Genomic DNA, 23,860 nt, shown 5'->3' with positions numbered 1-23,860 from the left:
TACGAGCTTGTAATTTGTATGTTAGCCTCCCACCTGGCTTCAGAAACCGTTTTTGACTAGCCCCCAAAGGGCTTAAAATTTCAGCCCAACCCCTCTGGTGACATTATAATTTAACTCACATCCCTGGAGGCTCTGAAATAACTTTATGAGAACCCTCCTTGAACAAGGTGGAGGACCAGAAGGAAGCTGCTAAAGATTCAGGCCTGCTGCAAAGACTCTGGGCCAGCAACCAGCCTTGCGGCCCCTGCCCTTGCCCCACAGGCTTTGAGTCGGATCAGCCCTCAAGGGCTCCAACAGTCAGGGCAAGGGCATTCCACAGCCGAGGGACCAAGATGCGCTCAGCTCAGCTCTCCTGAGAGGCAGTAGGACTCGTGAGGCTATTCCACGTAACCTGAAGAAAGCCAGACCTGATCAGAGCCAGCTGTGCTTGGAGGAGTCAAAAGCTGGGCACGGAAGGTGGCTGGAACATGCCAGTTCATAAGCGGCCTGCGTACAAAGTGGAGAACGCTTGACTTTGCCTGTCTGGTCCTCGGATAACCCATTTATCTGTTCTAGAGGTGAGATTCAGGGAGAGCGAGGAGGCATCTTCCCAGACCATTCTGCTATTCCCTGCGCCTAATGGCATTCTGATGTGTCAAAAGAGGTTTTGTTTTTGGAACCCTTTCCCAGGATAACACATTACACCGGACTTCTCTAGGAAGGCTCGGATTCCCATCGGATGCTCTTTCTCATTCTTGCAGTGCAAGAGCGTGCAAGGCGTAAGTGAGCATGCCTGAAAGGGAAGAAGAGCACTAATGCTGTGGCACTTTGAAGAAGTTCCCACAGCTTCACCGAGGAAGCAGCCCTCAGGGCGTTTGCCAGTTGCAGTGAACGTTGCTTTGGGCTTCCAGTGGAAAAGTGGGGGATGAATGCATCAAGCAAATAGCTGGGATTCTGCTGTGTTATGGCTGTAGAGGTCAGCCGTGGGGAAATGGCCATGAGCTGAGCATCTTACTGTCATTAACCATCTGCCACGGCATCATATGAAAGTGGAAATCTAAGGCTGGATTTTCCAAGATCCCTGAATCGTTCTGCCTAGGGCTGGGGAAGTGCTGTGGAATGGCAGAAGGCCTTCAGAAGTGTGGGCACCATCCCTCGGGGCGGTCTTCAGTACTCACCCTTGGAAAATGAATGGGGGATTTGAGTGTGGTTCCTGGCAGAGACTGGATGTTTACAGTAGCACTGGCAACTTTTCTTTTTGTTTTCTTAATGTGGGCTGCAGCAACCCCTGGCTGGACAGTCTTTGGGTGAAGAAACATCACATGCTCCCAGACTGGCCCTGAATTTTAGGCAGGAAAGAAGTTGAGCTACTCAGAAATCTTTTTTTTTTTTTTGCAAGGGGCATCTGTCTTCCAGAGAACCCCTGTGTCCATTTGATTTAATTTTCTCTTTCTCCAGCTAAGAATTTTGGCTGGGGAAGGACAGATAATGTGGGATGTTGTATGAGGAAGATATTTATTTACTGTATTTCAGTTAAAGTATTTCTCTGATACTTTTCTTCCCCTATACTTCCGAATCAGGCTAACACAGTGATGGCAGTTGAGCTAATCTGGGTAATGTCTTTTCAGGCCAATCTGGTGAAGAGCTAGGAGGTGGGAACTGTGGCTGTTGGGGGGTCCCTGTGCATCACAGCGGTGGATTGGTAGAAGATTATTCAGCACAGCTGAAAAGGCAGGAGTCCCGTTCTACAAAGGTCTGCACAATGCCAGCCTGTCCCAACCCTCTCAGTTCCATCTTTGCACCAGGCTGCTTGCCTTGGAACATTTCTCCTGATGTTTCTACTTCCCAATTAGCTTCCTTCCAGACAGTCTCCATTGTCTGTCTTCTCTCTGATACCAGTTATAGCCCAGGAGGATCATAGCTCCACTTCTGAAGGAGACATCAATGGAGCTCTTGTTGGAAGTGAAAGATAGGGAATAAATAAATAAAACCAGCTGCTTTGCATAAGCACAGCTCTACATCCCAAGGCTTCCTCCAAGACTCAGTACTGGACTTGGAAGTTCCCCTGTTTCACAGTTTTGGAGCATGCTAGAAACCCCCTTAGTATTATAATTCTCCATTCCGCTAGTTCAAGACCATTCCAGCTAATATTGGTCTCAGTTCTCATCCTGCTACTTTGGGAGTTACCTCCCTCCAAATCGTTCACTTCACCCAGGATCTCTTTGTAGTGATTTCTGTTGCACATGTGTATGGGGTAGAGCTTGTGCGGTAATGCTGCAACACTCATTTTGTGATTCTGACAGAATGGTCAGAAACTGTGTACACCCTGGCTCCTTCTCCCGAAGAGCTGCTCCTCTGCCTGCTTCCTACTGGTCAGAGGAATCATCGTGGATGTCCTGATCCTCAGCCTTCCACAGGAAGCCAGGAGGCCTGTTGGGCCAAGCGCCTAAGCTCTCTTGGGCTATTGGCCAAGAAAGTGCAGGGCTGGCAAGATTTGCACCCAGTGGAACTGGATAAATTAGCAGGAGTGAAACCATAGGCCTTTGAAGTCCTGCTGCAAGTCCAGTAGGGTTGAGGATGGATTCTAGATGTGGATTTTAGGGTGGTCACAGCAATCGTAAGCAAAAAGGCAGGGACCCACAGAGAAAAGGGTCCCTATCTTGCAGCCAAAAGCTCTACCATATACCTGTGTGTTGTCAAATGAAAGTTGCCAGAACCATCTTACATTTCTGTTCTGGGCCCTACCCTAGCTACCAGTCAGTTTACGGGTGCAATTCAGAATGCTGGTTTTAACCTCTAAAACCCTTTATGGCTTGATACCTAGCAATATGCAAGAACACCTTCTCCGTGTAGAATCAAGCCATCCAGGGTGTGTTCCCCAGTGAAATCTACCAATGGTTCATCACTATGGAGAGATGAAGGTGGCAGAGGCATGCAGCCAGTGTTTCTCTGTGGTGCCCCTGTATTTGGAACTGCCTGCCCCTTGAGGCCAGGCTGATGCCCACCCAGACGGCCCTTTGGAACTTAGTAAAAACTGAGTTGTGCCAGAAGGCATTTGGGGGGTGATGAGCAGTTGCCATCTGTCCCTTGCCTGATGGATGTCTGGTGTTTTTTTGGTTTTAATTCTGTTTATTATTGTTTTTACTACTGTAAACTGCCAGAAGTCCATGAAGATTACATCAGTATATAAATAAATAAATTACATAAATAAATCTGGATGGACTTGCCTAAGATAAATTGGATGGTTTTTCTAGGAGGAGGAGGAGGAGTTGGAGTCTTATTTAATTATTTATTTATCCGTTTGGTGTCGTGAGACTCTGGGAGGCTCACAATATACTAAACAGAAAAAAAAAACCCCAATATAATAAGAACAGACATATGACAAAAAACAAACTGGAAAAGAATAGGAGGAGGAGGAGGAGGAGGAGGAGGAGGAGGAGGAGGAGGAGGTGGAGGTGGTGGTGGTGAACCTGGCAGCAACCCGCACATCCCTCAGCATCCAGCTGTGAACGCTGGCAAATAACAGGCAGTCCTGGGACCGTTGCGGGGAGCCTCGTTTCTGGGCTGACCATCCTTCCAGAGCTTTGCGGCCTTCGCTAGAACCATCCCGGTTCCGAGGCTGCGGCCAAGAGACGTACCTGGCCAGCGGGAGGGCTGCTCCAACCGGCGGCTCCGTTCTGGTTCTGAAGCATTCCCACTTCCAAGGTTTGGGGCATCGCTTCATTAGGCAGGCACCAGAGCGTTAAGGCTGATCTAGAGATGGGTGGATCGTCATATCATTTTGCCTGCCACAGTCAAGTAAAGTTTCCTCACGTTACAATCCTAACAGCGCAATTATAGTTGCAGAACAATAACCCCCAAATTAAGCCACAGAGAAAATCATAAAACAACCAGCCAGAGAGCAGTCCAGAGGAAATTTGACCAAGAGAGGATTTAGGGTCGGGCACTGAGCGCATCTGGCTGCAGAGGAAGCAAGAACGGCTCATAGCAACCTACTCTGGACAGATCTTCTATAGATTTTGATTGACACTCCTAGCGACCGCATAGGTTTTCTCCACGAGCATTAAGGCCGAAAGAAAAGTCCTGTCCTGTGGCAAACAGACATTTCCCAGGTGGACTCTGGCCGCAGCATTTGGGGGCCTTCCAGCCGCTCCTGGGTCAAACTTGGGGGCTGTTTCCAGCCGCCGCTTTCTACCTGCTTAGCATGCCAGGGCCCAAATGGGGGCTCCCGGGAGTTCCTCCTTTTCCTTAGGGAGGGGCAAAGCTCAAGCCTGGTGTCGTATTCTTGTCTTCCATAGCTGATAAAAAGAAAAGAAAGTTTAAAGAGCCTGCACAGAGTACCAGAGTTGTCTTTCTTGTGCACTCTGGAAAGTGGATGGACACAGCCGGGGGGCCAAGGGCCCTGCCTTCCTAACGGGGGGAACGTCTGGTCTGCTCGGCCGGTCACATAGCCGGAAGCCCAGAGGGAAGGAAGGGCCTTGGGGGCGAACCAGGGATATTCCCTTGTCAGTTACCTGTCCTAAGCAGGTACCATGTAACTGTGGCTAACGGTGTTGCAAGGCTTTTCAGGCGGGCTGCAGCATTTCCCCTGAGCATGCTGCTGGCTGTACTTCTTTTTTCTTTCCTGCTGCCTTCAAGTCGTGTTGGCTCCTGACAGCTGATCCCTGCGCTTTCCTTGGCCAGGTTTCCAGAAGGGGTCTGCCCGGGCGCCTCCTCCCTGGGCTGAGGAGAGGGGCCGGCTTCGTGCTGAGGCGGGACTGGAACTCGGGGTCTCCCGGTTTCTAGCCTGGAGCCTTCGCCGCTAGACCAGACTGGCTCTCTTGTGTGTGAACAGCCCAGGAGCACATCCTGCCCTCTGGCTCGTCAAGGAAACTGTGGCCATGCGTGGGAAACTCTGCCGGGCCTGAATTCAGCCCCCTCTCGAAGATGGCGGTGCCGTTTCCCTCTGTTGAAGCTTAGGGCGGCCCATGAAGGCCTTGGGCAGGCCCAGCGGCAATGCCCGCAGAAGGGCTTCCGCTCCACCTCTTCCTGGTCACGGTGGGGAGGGTCCCTCTTGTGCCAACATTGCCCGTGCCTTCTCCCTGGAAGCAGCGCCGCTTCGGCCACGGTGTCCGGCCCGAGAGCCTGTTCCCCGCTCTCTGCCGCTTCCCCTGCCTGGGGTGACCTCGGAGAGGCCCTTGGGGGGCAGGGGGGAGGAGGGGGCACTGATGGGAGCCCAGTTTCTCTCTTCCTCGATCGCTTGGTTTCTCTTGGCCGCCTCGAGGATGGCCCAGCTTTTCCCGTTCTGGCTAGTAGCAAGTGGGCGGAAGCCGGAGGTGGCAGTGTCTCCAATGCCCAGACAGCCCTCCAGGCGCTCCAGGAGGGAGATTCAGGAGGGGCCCTTCCTCCTCCCCGAGGAAGATGGGGCTCACTCTCCTGGGGAAGAAAGACCACCCCTGGCATGGAATCCCCCCACCCTGGTTGATCCTCCTCCTGCTCCTCCTCCTCCTGCTCCTCGCTCAGACTCCCTCCCTTTCCGGCTCTGGGCGCAGGCTTGGCGTTTCTGATGCCTTCGGGAGAGGCCGGAGCCCCTGTAACCCGGCTGGGCGGCCCTGCCTTCAGGGTGTTTCCTCGGGTCTTCCGCCCTCCGGCCTGCCCCAGCGCTTTGTCCCCAGACCGGCTCTCTTCCCCGGCAGCGTTCAGCCGCGGCGGGGTGCTCCTCCTCCTCCTCCTGGCTGCGGGGAAAGCCTGCCCAGGGGTGGGGGGAGGCCTTCCCTGGGCTAATTGTGCCGGCCGCAGACGGGCCTGGCTGTGCCTCCTGGGCTGGGCAGCGGCTGCGATTAATGAAATTAAACATTCAGCGAACGCCTGCTTGGCAGGGGTAAATCCGTGTTCCACATACTTACTTCATTTAGTTATTAGGCACTCCTAGCACTGGCGTGCCGCTCTGGGCCAACCGACGCTGAGCGGTGGGCAACGTGAACGGACCATTACACCCCACAAGGACAAGCCTCGGCCTGTCGGAAGCTGTGCCGTCCGGTGCCACAAAGGCACCCCTCGGCCTGGCCCTTCCCTTCCGCCTCCGGCGAGCCCTGCTGCCAGGACGGAGGCCGAGCTCTGGCTGGAGGGCTTGAGGCGAGGGAGCCGCTGCTCGTGCCGTTCGATACGAGCCCTGGATGAACTCCTGTTTGCCAAGGGCGCCTTTGGGAGGAAGAGAGCCACACAGACAAAACAAAGTTAGGACTCTGTTAAATTCTGACTTGACTTTAAATGTCAGTAGCGGTTCAGCGGTTCAGCACGGAAAACTCACAGCAGCTGGTTCCGAATGAGTGGCTGAACAGCCCAAGGTGGACTTCTCAATCATCTGTTCTATCATCAAGAGCCCATCATTGTTAGACGTTGAGGGGGCTACAAGAAGAGCAATTCTTGAGCTCCTCTTGCATTTCCTGCTGGCTTTTCTTACAATGTTGGATTGCCTGGGTTGGCCTCTACGTTGTACCAGATCTTTTAAGGTGACACAGCTCTTGACCCAACTTTGTGCATTTCTTCAGCATCTTGACTTGATGATGCTGGAGAATCATGCAGCCAGTAACTTGGAGATGTCTCACTTGGAAAATAAAATTTGAGCATTCCCTGATGGTCTGTTGGCCAACTCGGCAGCAACTCTCTGCGTCCTGGAAGAAAGTGCTTCTGGCTAATCCATCTGGGCAGGGTGAAATAAGATGGTGGTATTTACCTTCAGCATCGCAGTTCAGGAATACCTTCAGTGCTCATCAGGAGAAGAGGCCAAGACCCTCCCATCTTCCTCTTCTCTGTGTTGCTGTGTTTCAACAAGCTTTCTCTAATGTGTTCTGTAGATTGTAGTTAGACCACAACTTGTGTAGTTCCTAGTTAGTGTAGGACAGGGAAGGCTGGTTTGCATAATTATACCCCAAATTAACTGGTTTAAACAGAAATCTTTAGATATCTAAGATGCTAGTCTCTCCATGGAGAACTTCTTTTCTTGATGCTCATTCTTCTGAACTATTGCTAAAATGGCCACCTTCAAAATAATTGATATTCTCCACAAGGAGGAAAGTTCTTCACATTTTCCATTCCTTGTGCAATGATATAATATCTGTTAGAGACGTTATTCTGCTGCAGCATAATTAATGGAGCAGCTTGGTTTATTTATTTTTGACAAATGGGCATGGATCATGGTGACAGGCATGAAATTAGAAAATTCCTTGAGTGCCCCCAAATATAAATAGCTTTCGGAACTGAAAAGGATTTCACAGCTGAAGATTTTATTGTGTTGAGGGGAAAAGTTTTTCCATTGGAACCCCCCCGCCCCCCATTTTCCTTCCATCTCCCAAATGCTTTTCTTCTTTGCAAATTGTTTGTCCATTCACAAAACAAATACTCTGGAGCCCAGTGAGGCTCATGGGAATAAATTTCAGGTCAAATTAGTACAGTTTCCTTGCTGTCAGGATGGTGGAATTAATGGTGTTTTGATGACACAAATTTTGAAGGGTGAACAAAAAGCTTGAGGGGAGGGGGACCTGACTCCTTAGAAGTGCGGCCCTCCTCCCCCCCAGCCGCTGTTGTCTTTGCTGTCATCCGTCTGCCAATCTCCCTGTCCATGGTGAGTTAAAAGTGCTTTTCATCCCCTCTTCTTTCCCACAGAGTTTGCCAGATCCGGGCCAGTGCCTGGGTTCCAAGGGGACACGTTGCTGTTGGCCTTCATCGACTTGAGACAAGTACGTCTTTGTGTCTCTCTGTTTTGTGTTTCTTTTAAGATGTGTGACTAAAGACCATCAGGTCCTGAGGGAGGAAGGGAGGAGGGGCGGGGCAGGGTTGGAGAGCCAGGCCAGAGACCTCTCTTCTTTCCACCATGATCCACTCAATAGCCCTCGAATCTGCGGCCACCTTTTCTCTGCAGTTAGTTGGACGTCTTGTGCCAGGAGGAGAAGGAACGAGGCAATGGTGGGTGGCCTGCTCCACGAAAGGGCCCTGGTGGCCCCAGGCGGGGATGTGTGACGTTCTGGTGAGCCTCTGCCATGGTGGTGGTGGAAAGAGCCCGTTGGCCTCCTCTGTGTGGGCTCCTGACTCTTGCCTGCGCACATGGCCTGGCGAAAAGCTCGGTGTGTGTCTGGGAGGGCCTGCATTCCCTTTGGAGGCACGCCCTCCGGCAGAAAGGGTCTCTCCATGAAGGAAGCTCCACCCGTGGGTAGGAGGGACACCTTGGCGATTGTGGTGGATAATAGGGAGCCTCTGGGTTTGGCAAGCTCCCATGGGAGCAGCGAAGACATTTTCCAGCAAGCCCTTTGTGGGGAAAGCATGATGTGCCAATCTGTGTGTGGGGTGTCCCAGGCAGAGGGGGTCTCGCTTATGTCACCTCTTGGCAATGCAGATGGATAGGGTAGGAAAGAAAGTGACTGATGCCCTTTTTCATTCAAACCATCTTTGTTAATTAAAGACACTATGCTTTGTCTCAGCTGCCATGATGATGCAGTACCCCTGGTTTCTAAGGCTGACATGGGCTTGCATTCTGAATGTGCCCTATGAGCCGTGCGGGGGGGGGGCGCAGAAACCTTCCTCAGCCCCCTTGGATGGATCGGCTCCGTTCTCTTCCCATTCCTCCACCTCCCGCCTTCCCATTCTGGGCCAAGGCAGATTTTGGCCTTTCTAAACCAGAGGGATCACGATCCCCAAACGCTCGCTGTCCTGGAGGAGCAGCGGTGACTCCTGAAAAACGCGATAGGGAGCCATGCTGTTTTCATGCAATAAAGAAGCCCCGCTCTGAATTCGGACGGAAGATCTAAGGGGTGACTAAGATCTACAAGTCGGAAACCCTTGGGATGAGCCCATGGCTCAACACAGGAGTCTAACTTAAAGTATCCCCGACAGATGCTGGAACGCATGCAAGGACACAAAGCCAAACACCGCCAAGTTGTTCTCGGTTGGAGTGCTCTTGCGGTCAGACCTGGCATCCTTTGTTAGACTGTCAGGGATTTAAATCGCGTGATCATAACCCGCCCCCCCCCATCATTTTAATCTACATGCCGCCCAACTCCCAGCTCCTCGGGGGAGTTACATGTACTCGGTTCCCTCAATCTCGATTCTTTTCTTGTCTGGTTTTGGGTTTCCAGAACCTGCTTCAGTCTTAACTTTTCTTAAACTGTTAACTCCAGGACTGGGCTCCATTCTTTGCATGGGCCTGACCAACCCAGAATCAGCACAGAATCAAGGGGCGCTCTTAGTTCCCATGATCTGGAAGCTGTCCTTCCGTTAGTGCAGACTAAATCGTTGTCAATTACTCCATCTCCTCTCCATTTAACTGGTCTTCTACTTTGCGTTGGTCTCTGTAAAATTTCATTCTATTATTTTCAGTCCTTTTCTCAAGCCTATTAAGATCACCTTGAGTTTTATTTTTGTCTTTACATAAACAGCTATCCCACCCAGTTTCGTTGTCATGCACAGATTTGAAAAGCATTTCCTCTACCTCAGCCATAAATAAAATTTAAAGACCGCTAGAACCAAGACTGAATCCCGCAGCTGCCCACTTGATACTTACCTCCAGTCTTATGAGAAGCTGTGGAGTAACCATCTCAGCCGAAAAGGAGTAGAATTTCAGGATACATTATGAGGTTCTGTTAAGAAAAGGTACTAGATTTTATAACTGTCTACTTGATTGTTGAGTTAAAGCTAGCTAGGTAAAAGCCTAGCCAAGTTCATGCTTCTGAGAGAATCAAAAGCGTAAGAATTACCCTGTGGCTCTTTTAATTTTTCACTGCCTCTTGAAGTGATAATTACTTTGTCTGCCAAAGGTATAGACTAACTTACAGAACTGTAGAATTGTGGGGTTGGAAAGGACTGTGAGGATTGTCTAGTTCAACCCTCTGCTAAGTGCAGAAAAACCAATTAAACCATCTACGAGAAGGGGGCTGCCGAGCCCCACAGGCTGCCGGGTCGAGCGGTGGCTTGCAAGTCAAAAAGCCCTTTGCCTTTGGATGGAGCCTCCTGGCTTTCAGGGCCGCAGCAAAGCGGCAGTTCCTTGATTCATCTCAAGCAGCTGATGCCAAGGCTGTGGTCTCTGATTGCAACGAAAGCAGGCTGCTTAGCAGACTCGTCTCAGGTCGGTCTTCCTCCTCATTTCCAGGGTTTCCTCAGAACGCAACCTTTTTTTCATGAGGCCTTTAAAATAATACCAATGCTTAACTCTAATTCCAGTTCCAAAATTCCAATTATACTGTAAAACCCTTCAGACAAGAAATCCCACAAATTTAAACTTTTAAATACTGGTTAACACGGTAGCAGTTGGTAGATTCCTTAAGTCGGACCAGGCCCATTTGGGCCATCCCGCCCAGCACGGGATTTTAAATTAAAGCGTCCCTGGCCGATGGCTTGAAGCTGTTCATTCAAGTTCTGCACTCTGGAACAGCGGAGAACAGGGGTGCCTTTCTTCCATGTACCCTTCCCGACAATTGAAGAGAGCCACGGTATTCCCCCAAAGTCTTTTCTTCCCAGGGCTACCCATGGATCTCAGTTCTTCAGAATACCAGGACGCTGACACAAGTCTGAGTGTCAAAGATTTTTAGGAGTGATCGCATCAATTTGATAGGTTGTCTTCCATTCCCTGTGGCGGGCAAAGTTCAAAGCTTGGGCAGAAGTATCATCTAAAATTGCAGGAAGTTTCCCATGAAATTGTCTTCCTTAGCCTCCAGTGGAAGACCATTACAATTATATTATAGAGAACCAGCAGGAAAAATGTGAATCAATAATCATTATTTTCAGCCTCTTTTTCATCTGTCTCCTCATCTTTTTAGGAAGTTCCCCCTCTTGCAATAAAATGTGACTGCACCAATAGAGGTGAATATGTGTAGCTCAGCATTGAACTGTGGGGTCCTTGGGGTTCTCTGAGCTTGCAAGAGAAGAACCAAGCTCAGAGAACCCCAAGGACTCCACAAATGTGACTGTGTTGGGCCCTGGTAGCAGTTTCCAATGTGCACGTATGCTAAATATAGTAGCACTGTGGTCACAGTTTCTGATTCTTTCCACAACGGTTACTTCTCCTGCCAGATGATGGTCAGTGCCAAGCGTTCGATTTAGGGTTGCCTCCCCTCTGCTCGATTCAAGTCCACCTGTTCCGAGGGACGGTCCTTTAGGGCACCTAGAAATCTGGCTTCTTGGCCTTGGCCTCCCTTAAGTGTGAGAAGTCCTCCTTTGCTTCCCTCCCTGATCGCTTTCGCCCTCAGCTTTTGATCCCACCTGTAGATGTCGTTTTCATTTGTGGCCTGACACTGCAGTGCACAGCAGAGAAATCTGGTCTTCCACTGTTTTCAAGTGCAGCTGATTTTATAACCACCATGGGCTGACTTTGTTGAGAATATATTGGGAATGTGTTTTTTTGCTGATTATGCAGTCTACCAAAATGGTAGACAGACAGACAGACACTGTTCCTGTCTGTTCTATGACGTTTGCATCTAGGAATCTTCTTTTCAGTCTGGGACATTTGCTCCCCTTCACCAGTTTGGTACTTCACTCATCCTTTAATGGAGATGAATGAGAAGTTTCGCCAGGCCACTGGCGAGAGGGAGGCGACCCATCCCACTTGCGGCTCCGAACCTGGGGGACTCCCTGGCTTGGCTTCCGGGAGATCCGAGCGGAAATCCTGCCCCTCCTTGCCGCTCTAGAGCTGGCTGTAATGCAAGCGCTCGTGTGGGGCTGGAGCGGTCCCTTGGGAAACGTGTCCCACTCCTCAGATTCGATACCAGCTTTCCTGGTTGGAAGCAGATGTGGACTGTGTAAGAGACGCGCACCGCCTAGGGCTTTCTTCTGGGATTATCACTGTTGTTGTCCTTAACGGTTGCTATTATCACTGTTGTTGTTATTAGTGCTGAAGGAGCTGCGGTTACTGCATTAGACCTCCAAATTCTGCATCCAGGCATGCAATCTAGCTAATAATCCTACAGACCTTGTTTCTTGGAAGAAGGCCGAATCATCAGAATACAGTCCCAAATTATTCTTCTGGTAGACCAGCCGATCCCCTAGGGTAGAAGGCTAAGGGGGCCAAATCTCTTCTCCCGGAAGCCCCCTGTTTTTTTCATAGCCCAGCCCCACCCTCCATCCCCCACATAGTAGCTCCCACCTGTCTGCCGGGGGGACCTCGCCTGGCATCCTCCTCTTGGCCCTGGTATATGTGAGAGAGGGGGTGCTCAGAACCCCTGCTGCCTTTCTGGCAGTTAAAAGGCGAATGAATGAATGAACGAATGAGTGCAGTCAGTCATCCTAGCTGTGTAGCACAGAGGCCAAGAGCTAGACGCTCCAGCTCGTCCTTCTCCTCTGTGGGCAATGACCCAGTCTCACGGGAGATACAATCCAGTTTTATAGAAAAAGGAAAGGTAAACACACGCGCACGCTTTTTAAACTTTTAGTATCCCAAATACAAACATTCAGGGCTGGAGAAGATAAATACCACTTGGTTAAAAAGAAAAGGGAACGCTTTCGGCAGCTCTAGGCGTCCCTGTATCTCCTGCAGAGGGAGGCGCTGGGGCGATCCGGGTCTGGGCCTGGGCGACAGAGGATCTCTCCCTTGAGCGTCTGGGGGGCAGCCGGCCAGCAAGGAAGCTGCCTTCCCAGCCTTTGGGTATCTGCGGCCTCGTGCTTCCATCCTGCCGATTTTTAAAACCGTGTCCACCCAGGAAAACCTTCCGGGGCGTGGATTATGCTGCTGCTGCCGCGGTGTGGGGGCTCTCCCTCCGCTGCCAGTCAGCCGCGGTCTCTCGTCGGCCTCCTGGCCAGGCAGCTCCCTCCCCGCTGAAGGACGCCCAGGCTTTTCTCTGGCTGGCTCTGCCGCCACTGCAGAGCCCACCCTGGGATCGTTCAAACAGTTTGCAGGCCTGCAGGCAAGAGGGTGGGGTTCCGGTTTCGGTTTTTATGGGGAAAAGTAGTTTAACTTTTTAAAAGTTTAAAAGAAAAATCTGTAGACTTGGGGTTCAGCACAGCCCCTTTCTTTTGTGTTCTGGAAGAAGTGAGTCCTGAAGCCAGGTTGGAAAGCGTGGAATTAGTAAGCAGGGAAGGAAGAAGTCGGTTCGGTTCTGCGTGGGGCTTGCTCCCTCCCCAGCCAGCATCCCGGGGGACTTTCCGGTTCCTGGTTAAAGTGGTCCCCATGTCAGGTCTTTCTCTAAAGGGAGATGGCTGGAGCTCGGGAGGGGAGCGGGACCCAAGCAGCCTTCATGCAGGGGAACAACTCCCCTTTAGCCCGATGGCAGCTCAGTTATTCCAAAAGGTGCTGAGCAGAGCATGTTTTAAAGGTTCTGAGTCTTTTTGAAATGTCTCCCCCACCCCGTCTTCTTAATCAGCCTTTTACACAAGAAGGGTGTGTGCAATTCCTTCAGAAAATCCAAGCAGCCATACGCTGTCAGACTCCTGGTCTGCTAAAGTATCATAGGCAGGCAGGTGGATTTATCGTCTTAGCTGTGACTTTTCCCTGCTTCTGTGGGATTAAGCTGGCCTTAATTCTGCTTTTGAAGATAGAGCCGTTTTATTACCATCAATTAACTGCCAAGTCCAATCCTTTAGCCAGACTCATGGAAATGCTTTTCCCTTCGTTTGGAAAAAGCATGGGTGTGCCGAGGAACTGGATAATCAGGGTGGTCCCCAGAATTTGCAGTGGAAATGACTGAGGTGGAGCTGTTCAACCCATGTCCTTTCAGGACAAGCCGAAGGACTCTTGTCCCCACCCCGCAGCCCAAATGTTGAGCGGGATGGCTTTCTTCACCCGAGGCCAGCTGCCGTTCTCCTTACCGTTGTCCAGTTCCATCTCTGATTTCTTTTCCGGTTGGTGGCGGTATGGAAATATCTGAATTTAAACACACGAGAGCTGCTGCCGCTGAAAGAGCCTCTTATGCAGAATGCCCGTTCGCCTATGGAATGTTCTTAGCCTTTATCCAGAATCTGGGTTGGGCAGATTCTCTTTCCTCCGAAGCCAGGGAAGGAGCAACGGTTGTTCACAGGCTGACTGTACTTTCCTCCTTTTATTTCTTGTCTCTTCAGGTGGTAGATTCACATCTCTGCCAAATTGCTCTGTTGCCCTTCCAGAGCCGGGGTGCCACACAAAGAAGGGAATTCTTCTTGGGTTGCCACGTTTTGACTCTGACAACCCAAAGGGGTAGAGCCCTTGTCCAGGAGGGGCTTCCCGGGGGGGGGGGCTCGTCCGATAGCCCTCTCTGCCACCTGAAACCTTTGCTCTTTCTCTCTTCTCAGCAACAGAGCTATCCCCATCTTTTGGCTGGAAACCTTTGTTCTGATTACCACATGCCTACCTATGTGTCATCCCTGGCCATGCAGGGGTTTTGCAGGCTCTCCACCAATTGTAGAAATCCCCTCTTTTGGTGCAATTATAGTGGAGGACGGGACGACCTCCTGCTAGTTCCCACTGGCACAGAGTGAGGGCTCCAAATGATCTCTATGCCAGAATTGTACAGTTGGGTTCAGCCCCCAGGGACACCCAGAAGTTTTGACTGAATTCTAATTTTTCATCTGATAAAAGGGGAAATTATTAAATACATGATTGGAGAGTAAAAATATTAGCAATATTTTAAAATACATTTACATCTACCGTACATGAAGCAATATCAAAACTACTTTTTGTCCTGGCCCACCCATTAACTTTTGGGAGCATGGCTTGTCACTCAGATGCCGGCAAGCATGGCATCCCTTTTCCCCTGAAGTGCATCCCAAAGCTAGCCGCACAGTTGTAAAGGCACCCAGACGCTCAAAGCAGAGAGAGCAAGACCAGGGGTTATGTGACAGATACTTAGAAGTGCCCCGAAAGGTCGAGAGAGGAAATTTCTGACAGTTGGGGGGCAGAGTTCACCATAAAACTGTGGGTGAACAGCAGAACCGAGGCTGCCACTGCCCGTGACACACAAGAGCTGTAAGCTGAGTGCTTCTCTGGTAAAATACGGGTCTCTCCCGGCCTGGCATGTATCTCAGCATTTAAGGCAAGTGGGGGAAGGCCCTCCAGCTGGCACCGCTGCATCTCACAGGTTGCCTTCTCAACACCTTCTCTCCTAGGGTTAGAAAGCAGAGGCTCCTCACACTTCATCAACTTCAGCTGCCGCTTCCTTGGTCGGGTGTCGTCGTTCTGTGGAAGTTATGAGTGGGCAGACTCCTCCAGGGCTTCTCCGCTTCTTCTCTCAGAGGAGGAGTTCTCAAGAGGCGTGACGCTTAGAGAGGGAAGCCTCTTTGCTCTTTCTCTCCTGTCTCATCACGGGCACCTGAGTGACCTGGCGGGGTCATTCAGAGGTTCTAGAGCCATGGCAGATATCATACCCAAAATAAGAGGTGGACATCTCTTGGCCCTTAAGGCCACTTTTGAATCTAGGACTGGGACAGCTGGTAAGACACGGAGCTTACACGCGCTCCTCCGCCTTTAGCTGGGTTGTAAAACCAAGGCGATGAATGGAATGGCAGGCCAGAGCATGGCTGTCTTCGTGTGCCAGTACTGTGTGAGCTGCGTGTGCCTTTCCCGGGCAAGGCCTCAAGGTAACGTCCGAGACTGTCTCCAGGAAATTGGCACCCTCGACGGTTCCCGGCATTCTGTTTGCGCTTGTGATCAAAGGCATGCACGCTGAATGCTCCGTCCTTATTTCCAGTTTGGGGAGGCTTATGATCTTAGCTCGTTCTACTCTCAGCTTCTCTTCCTCTCCAATTCCAGATACCTCCTTGAGGGTGGGGCGGTACATTTTTACTCAGGATTACTAAGGCCATTTTCTTGAAACCGACAGGGAAAGACATTTCAGATGGTTTCCTGTAGAACTGCTGTGGCGATTTAGAAGGTTCTGCTCTTGGGTCTGTCTCCATTGGAGATGCTGGTGGCTGAATCTGGCAACTACTCTCAGTAACATATCCCAGGTCTTTTGTAATCAGCGTTACCTTTGTCTTGGCAACGGATGCACCCAGGAGAATGCGATGCAATTGCCAGGCGCTCCTCGCTGCCGGCAAAGTAGCCTTCCCAGTTTGGTGCCCTCCAAATGTCTGGAGGTCCCTCAACCAGCATCTTTAAGAGAGGAGAGGGTGTGTGTGTGTGTGTGTGTGTGTTTTGAGGGGGGAGGAAGGTTCAATTTCATTTTCAGATGCATTTTGAGTAACTGTATTGGAAAGGGATCTTCAGAGATCACGGCTGTAAAAATATTTTATTGGCACTAGAACTGGCCAAGGTTATGATTGATTAGCACCTCATTTCAATATTCAGGAGAATGCAGTTCCATCATCTGAAGAAGTGAGTCTGTTTTAGAGTTTCAGAGCTGCAGCTTGACACAATTTTGAACTTCTATTTGTAGGAACGTAGCTCACTAGTAAAGGACACGATGTGCTTTTCCGCTGGGCAGAGTAAATCTCCCTCAGCTTCCAGATGTTTTGCCTAGGTGGCTCTTTTTCCCCAGTCTTTTGCCAGCAGGGGGTGCTGTGGGAACGAGAACCAGGAGCCCCTCTTGGAGGGGAGGGTATGCGGCGTCCTGTTAGAGAGCTCCATTTCCGTCCATCGGCCCGGCCTGGCCTTGCAGTCAAAGGGGCTCCAATTCTTGGCCTGAAAAATGGTCCTTTCCCCTGCTAATTCCGCATGCACGTTTTGAATTAAGATCATTGGAGCTGCTGAACTGGTTATTTTCTGGAATTGCATGCAAAGCACAATCGGATCTGCAGCCCAGGGGTATCTGGACGCGTGCCAGTGGTTCAGGAGCCTCGTCAAGGAAGCCGGGCTGTCTTTGCCGGCCCCGAGAGGCTCAGGGTGACAGCCCTGCGGCTGCCGCAACAGGAGCAGCAGCGGATTCCTTTGAGAAACGCTGCTCTTCCTCGGCTCAGTTGTTTGGTCTGAATGCTGGCTTTGCAGTCGGGGTGGGGGGGGCGGGGATATTTTGGATCTCTCCATGGCAGGCTTCCAGTACTGTCAGTAGCGGATAGATGTGTCAAAAGCCTCCCCTCCCCTCCAGTGCAAGAGATCTACCTTTAATGCAGTGATTTAAAACCACCAACCCATTAATAGTAAAATGTTTAAAGAGCAGGACATAATAAACAGCCTCTAGATCCGTTTCTCATCTTGCATTATGCAAGGTCGGTCTGAAGCATGATTCTGTCATTGGGACAGGATGTCACTCCCCCCCTGACCTCCCCCCATGGCTGGCCACAAGGACCCCAGGTCTCCTGATTGCTGTCCCCCCCCACCCCCGGCCCTGGGCGGCATCCTTGTCCTCCCTCTTCCCCTGCTCGTGGGGGTCATTAGCTTCCTGGGGTTTCCAGCCTCCTCAGCCTGGCTGCGCTGACTCAGCCCCATCTCCATGGCCTTTGGCTCTGCCAGGACTGGGCTGGGCTCCCCTGAGAAGGCCTTGGTGGCGGGGTGGGTGCTCTGTCTGTCTGTCTGTCAGTCTAAGAAGGCCTTAGCCGTGCCCTTCTGCGCAAAACCCAGATGCGTGGGCTTCTGCCTTCAGCCACCCTGGGAGATCTCTGCATTCCTCGGAGCTGCTGCTGCTGCTGCTGCTGCTGCTGCTGCTGCTGATTTAAAGGCAGCCTTGAGCCCGGGGGAGAGAATAAGCGACAAGGGGGAATAGTTAGATAATAAATGGGGGGGGCATTTGTGTTTTGGGGTTTAATGAAAGACAAGCAAAAGTGGTTTTCTGTCGTAAGACAAGCACCATGGGCAGGAAAGTAAATGCGAATGGCAGAATATGGAATAAGATAGAAAGTGGGAAAGCAAACCCTTCTGCCTGCTGCAGTCTGGAAAGGGCGGCCTTTGCCCACTGCCCAACAGGCTTCCGCCTGGTTCCATGAGGAGCGGGCTGGGATTTCTTGGTTGGGGCTCGTCAAACCCCGTGCCTTCCGTTGAACCTTGGAAGCAAAACAGAGGCAGGCGTACCAGAAGTGGACCCGTTGTTCTGAGCAGAGATGTAGGGTCCTCCTTGGTTTTTTAACTTTGGTGCAGGGTCTGAGCAGTGCACTTACTTCCTGACCACCTGCAACCTCCTCAGAAGCCCGCTGCATCCCCCCGGGGCATTCCAGCCATAACTGCAGGGTCTCGTGGCCCCGGCGTGGCCAGAGGCGGCCGCAGCTCTTGGGAGCTCCTTGGGCCGCAGCACAGGACCCGGGGAGGCTCCTCGTTGGGCCAGAGCCGTAACCCGAAGAAGGGAAGACGAGACTGGGCGGCTGTCCCCATCCTGGTGCTGCAGCCGGCCACAGTGCGTGCTTCATCGGAGGCCGGCCAGGAGGTGGCAAGGGGTCAGGCCAAGCTGCTGGTGGGACAAGGGTCCCTTTTGTTAGTAAATATGAGCGAGAGGCCTGGAGGGCGGCCGGAGAGCAAGAGGGGTTGAGGAGGTGCCAGGAGACGGCTCGGTTCCAGCGTCTGGAACCTGGAGCCGGAGGGTCGTGGGCGAAGCGTTGCCGTGTCCGCTTACGCTCAGCGTGATGAAGGTTGGAAGCCGCTTCTTCATTATGGCCTTCATTTCTTTTTTCCTCTTCTCTTCTCTTCTCTTCTCTTCTCTTCTCTTCTCTTCTCTTCTCTTCTCTTCTCTTCTCTTCTCTTCTCTTCTCTTCTCTTCTCTTCTCTTCTCTTCTCTTCTCCTTTTTTCTTTTTTTCCCTTTTCCCTGCACCTTCTGAACTTTCACTTTTGTTTTTCTTTCTAGTTTAGTTTGTATTAGTTTTTACTGTGTTTATTAAAAACTTCCATAACACAATTAAAAAGAAAGAGCTGGAAGAGGTCACGAGGCCACCAAGTCCAGCCCCCCGCCCAGGCAGGAATCCCAGGGAAAGCCCAGGAGGCGAGGGGGTTCTGCTGTCCAGCTGCTCTTCTCTTGTGGGATTCTGGGAGCCCGGCTTTGACGCATCTGGAGGACACCATCTGGAAAGCCTGGTTTAAATCATTCCGTCCTCATCCTTCCTCTCCTGGCTGAACCCCTTTCCAGGAGATGAAAATTGCCCCAAGATTACTTTCGTAACCACCTCTCCTTCCCCTCCTGGTTTTGTCGTGGTCACTGGAACTCTGAAGCAGCAGCGCTTTTCCTGTAGCCCTTCAGCCGTTTTGGGGAAACCATTGCTCAGCTTCTCTGTGGCTCATAAACCTTTCTGTTGCTGCAGGAAAAAACTCTGTGTGTGTGGGGGGGGGGGTGCATAATTTTTATGAAGAATTTTGATTATAATAGTGAAGTCTAATACAAAGTAAACTTAAAGCAAGAAAAGACAATAGAAACAAGGAGGAAAAAGTGCAAGAAAAAAGAAAAAGAAACAGTCTAAATTTCTGAGGGTGTCCCAAATGCTGCTCGGAGAAGCCGTATTTTGGCAAAGGAGATTCATGTCTATTATCTAAAACTGTTGCACGGCCCAGAAGGCTCGGCCCCTATGCTTAGATCATCCCATCGTTCCAGGTGGATCGATGGATGGACGGGTTGTTAAATGCATATGGCCGCCCGACTCCGTGAGCTCACTGGAGAAAACGCTGAGGGCCAGTGGCTGCTGGCCATTGATTATGACATCTGTGGGATCTTTAAAGGTCAGGGAAGCTATTTGGGACACTGGCGTGTGAAATGAGCTTAGCAGAAGGGCCCAAGGCTTTGCTGCCAGGAGCTTGGTTGGCGTCTCTGCCCTGGCTGCCAGGTTTCTCAGAGACTTCTTTCCACGGTACCTCCCACCAAGTGTTTTCCCTCGCCCGGCTAAATGCTGCGCCTCACAGGAGGAGATGGACGGGTGTCCCTGTTGGGACGGCTGTGCCCCCGTCTGGAGGGGTTATTCCTGCTTCCTTTTGACAAGGGTTCCTCTTCCAAGGAGCAGCCTGGATAGATCAGCCACCCTTTATGTCACTCTCCTTTTATCCGATTCAAATCCAGATGTGACTTCCGGGGGGGCAACATTCATTCCTGTGACCAGCCTTGCTGGGAAAGAATTGACAGTGTGGGGGATGCAAAAGCGGATTCCGAGATTGAAGCCCATTTCTGCTTTAGAGTATAAATTTCACAGCGGTTGAGTTTGTAATATTTTCCTTTTACCTCTCCGGCCTTGGGCCAAAATAAAAAATCTTGTGCTCTGCACTGTGGTATCTTAGTTTGAATTCAGGGCCTCCAGCAAGGGCAGGGCCCGCTTCCAGTTGGGAAGCAACACGTCTTTTGTTGGCGTCCCAAACGGTAATCGTAACCCACCACAGCTGGCTTTGTGGGAGATGGTCCGACACACCTGGTCCCGCCGGGCTGCCCTTCTCTCGCCTGCCCTCTCTCTGCTCCAGGCCTGCCTCTCTTCTGAAGCCCCTGCGGCCACTTCCAAAGGCTTCTGCCCAGTTTTCCCAGGCTGATGCTGCTGGCCATGGTGGGGGTTTAGCGCAGCACCATCTCAGGGGCACAGGTCTGCCGCTCCACCCCTCCTTTGATTTTTTAACATTTATTTATTTAGGTTTCCATCCCACCTTCCTTCCAGAGACTCCAAGGGTATACATAGAGCTCTCTCCTTCTTTCCATCAGACGTGGTGCCCACGCTTCCCAGCAGAAGTGGCAGGTGGTGCCTCCTAAAACGGTGTTGGCACAGTTAGGTCAGCCATCATGAAAGATGGCAGCAGCACCCAAACCTTCTGTATCATACTCCCTCACCTGTGTGGGAAAAGCGAGGCACAGATGGGCAGCAGGGGCTGAGCTGGGCTCGAGGAGTTAATGCTTCACCCAGAACTGGTGCCGACTCGGGGGTGCTGCCCCGCCCCTCCTGTCGATCTTCGGTTCACGAGGAGGGATCCCGGGGGTGCAGCCTTGGCTCGGCTCCTTGGGGAGCACGGGTACGAGCCCGGATTCCAGTGGGACGCATTTAGGAGATGGGCAGGCTGGGTGTCTCTTACACCCCCCAGCACAGGCCCGGCCCCCTGGGGACGCGCAGCCCCCACCCGCTCTGCTCATGATCATTCCTTGCTTTGGTTTATATCCTGCCTCCTGTACAAGAGCTCAGGTCATGTACGTGGTGCTCCCTCCTCTTAATTTTCCCTCAACAACAGCTCTGTGAGGTAGGCTGGGCTGCAAGAGAGTAACTGCCCGCAGTCCCCAGGAGGGGGGATTAGAACCGCATCTCCCCACACATCTCCCAGCACTTCCACTGCTGAGCTCCAGCTCCTGGCCCCAGAACAAAGCCAAGACTCGTGCCCTGCATGCCCCCATTTAGCTGGTCTGCGTCCCCCATTCCTGCGACAGCTTCACTCCCCCCTCCACACCCTGAGCATTGGGTGGGAAGATAAGGTGATGGCGTCACAAAGGAGGTGAGGGCTGTCCTCGTCAGAGATCTGTGGAGCAACTGCTCCTTCTGCTCCTTCACCCTAAATGAAACCGGAGGACCGCTCCTTCTGCAGAGCTGTTATCCAGAGGTGATGTTTTCTCTGGGGCTCTTAATTCCGCCAAGTTCTGGTTACGTCTCCTCTTCTGACACCATCTTGCTTTCTAAGTGGCTTTGACGGGGTTCAGTCACTTTGAGACAGAGGTCCCAGGCCTTGGTTGGCCTTTGCCACGGCGGAAGAGGGCTTGTTGGCCTGGCGTTGGCCGCCAAGAGTTTGCTTGCTTGCTTGTGTGGTACAGTTTTCTCTCTGTCTTTGGGGGGCTCCTAGGGAGGGGTGGAAGAGAAGAACCAGCTAAAGAAGCACACAGCCTAGCCTGAGCGTGTACGGAGTCACATGTTACATGCAAGATTTCCACCTGGGGTTTGCATGGGCAGGGAGAATCTGTGGTAGTATGCCCCTTAGAAATGTTAAGAGAAGACCAAATGAACCATGTATAAAAATCTACGACGCAACATTTTAAATCAGATGGCAAGTTCTGATGTTGTCTTGTAAAACATCCAGCTTGGAGTAATGGGTGTCTTGTGAGCAGAAAGCTATTTGCACCTGTAAATCCAAGTGAGAATTTGGATGGCTCCAGCGTGCTCCTGTTCTGCTGGACTCTCGGGCTCAGCAGAGGTGACCTAGCTCTGGGCCTTGTCCGTGCAGCTCCAGGCTGTGGAGGCCCCAAGAGCCCCAGAAGTGCGCTCTCTCAGAAGCCTCATCCCAGAAAGGCATCGACCTGTGACAGGACACGCAGGTGGGCACCCCTCCTCCGTGTCGCTGTCTCTTTCCGCCCACGGTTGCTTCCCAGTGGACAGGTGGGGGGTCAAAGAGGCACAGAGGTTGGCTTGCCTTGCTGGTTATGCAAACCAGCTCTCACTTTGCTTGGGCATCGCATGCTGTGATATGAGCCCTCCAGTTGTGTTTTGTTTGCCCCAGCAGGTGTAAGCCCTACCAGCCGGCGTGCCTTGGTGTTTCACCTTCAGAGGCACGTCATCTTCCTCTCCCCATTTCCGCTTGGGGGGAGGGGGTACTTTGCAGAAAGTAGGCCTGGGGCTGCTCCAGCAGCGGCTTGACTGCCTCCTGGGCTTCCAAGAGCACGAGGGAAACCCTTCAGAAAAGCCTTTGAGCTGCTTGAGCCTTGGGCAGGCTGGCACCAGTTGGCAGCAGAAAGTCAGAAGAAAGGCTGCTTAGCTGCCCTTTGGGGGTTAGACTTCAGGGCAGTCAACACCACCACCACCACCACAACCCACCCACCCACTCGGCCTGCCAACGGAAACATGTTCAGGCAGAAGAGATTCCTTCCTGGAACAAGAATTTCTGCCTGAAAGTACCTCAGAGGGTTAGGATGAATGCCAGGCTCCCGTGCCAAGCTGCGAAATTGGACCGGTTCCCTTGTGCTTATCAGACTAATGCAAAGGGATTTCCCTCCCCCCCCCACCTTGGCTGATCTCCTGGAATGCCTGGAAGGGAAGGGAAGGGAAGGGAAAGGAAGGGAAGGGAAGTGGGGCAGCGTATCGGCACCTGTCCAGGAAGGTGCTAACCTGCTGGTGTTTTCAGGTTCCTCTGGAGCTGAGAGGCTAAAAGTCGTCAGGGGTGCCTTGCCCCTCGCTTCACTCAGGCCTGGCCGAGAAGGCCCTGGTGGGGCTGAGCCAGGTGAACAGCAGCCAGCTTGGCTGATGGGGGTTCCTCCAGCAGTGTGGATGGGTGAGACCTGAGGCAGGCAGATGTGGGGTGGAGAGATTCTGGAAGGACCTTAGATACAGAGGAAGGACAGTGTCCTGGGAGAAGGAGGAAGAGTCAGCCTTCGGTCCCCCTCCCCAGAAGCCTGCAGCCCCTGCATGGAAGGTCTGGGAAGGGTGTGGAGCATTTTCACACCCAGCTTGTGATGTCTCCCTTTTTTGGCTCACCCGAGACAGTAGCTGCTCCGACAGCTGGAGGCAAAGGAAACTTCAGATCCATTCAGCCTAAGGCAGATTTCATCATAATCCCCCCTTTCCAGGGAAAAGAGAGTTGAGGCTAGGATTTCTTTCAAGAAAGGCGCATCCCCTCGACGTAATGTCATTCCCTGGATCACGTGAGGACACAGAATCTGTTTTGGTCTCAATTTCTCTCTGAACGTGGGAGAGGTCAGGGCAGCCTCTCTTGCGAATGCCCACTCCTCCAGCGGAGCTGATGTGCGGAAGGTTCCTAGGAGATGGCGGGCAGGGCGAACCCTTCGCTTCCCTGTCGTTCTGCAGGGCGTCCTGGGACGGCCAGGAGGGGAGGAGATGGCCGATGTGCCAGCGACCTCGTCCTGTTCCACAACATCCCCCTGATAGGTCTGGCTCCCGTTCTGTCTGGGGTGCTTTCAGCAGCATAATTTGGGTCTTCACCCGTGACTTTGGAGCTGTTGCCACTGTGGGGGCTCTCCTTTTAAAGTCTCTTCTGGGAGCTTACTCCTACGGTACCTTTCGGCTCCTTTCGCTTTGCTTCCTGTCGTCCCACAAGCCCATCCAAAAGTGTCGAGATGCACCTGATGGGTGTCAGTTCCAGAAAGGGTTTAGTCTAATTGTGAAAGAGCGCGCTGACCCGGCTTGTATCCCCAAACT

At 52.0% G+C, this 23,860-nt stretch overlaps 1 protein-coding gene across 5 annotated transcripts in view; it reads left to right on the top strand.

Moving 5' to 3' along the window:
- EXOC6B (exocyst complex component 6B) overlaps window positions 1-23,860 on the top strand; it is a 245,396-nt gene that overhangs the window by 182,660 nt on the left and 38,876 nt on the right. For all 5 annotated transcript variants that reach the window (XR_015793513.1, XM_088128712.1, XM_088128714.1 and 2 more), the window contains one exon: window positions 7,624-7,697. Coding sequence is in view for 4 of the 5 variants with exons in the window: in XM_088128712.1 (XP_087984838.1) it covers window positions 7,624-7,697 (74 nt within the window). In the remaining variant the exon portion in view is untranslated. The remainder of the gene's footprint in view (window positions 1-7,623; window positions 7,698-23,860) is intronic.

The sequence above is a fragment of the Python bivittatus genome, unplaced genomic scaffold (genome assembly GCF_059951505.1).
Source record: "Python bivittatus isolate LINGU-HERP-01145 unplaced genomic scaffold, Pbiv_v1 ctg000740_np1212, whole genome shotgun sequence".
Classification (NCBI taxonomy): domain Eukaryota; kingdom Metazoa; phylum Chordata; class Lepidosauria; order Squamata; family Pythonidae; genus Python; species Python bivittatus.
The sequence above is the reverse complement of the archived record's forward strand: the minus strand, read 5'-3'. Positions and strand labels throughout refer to the sequence as shown.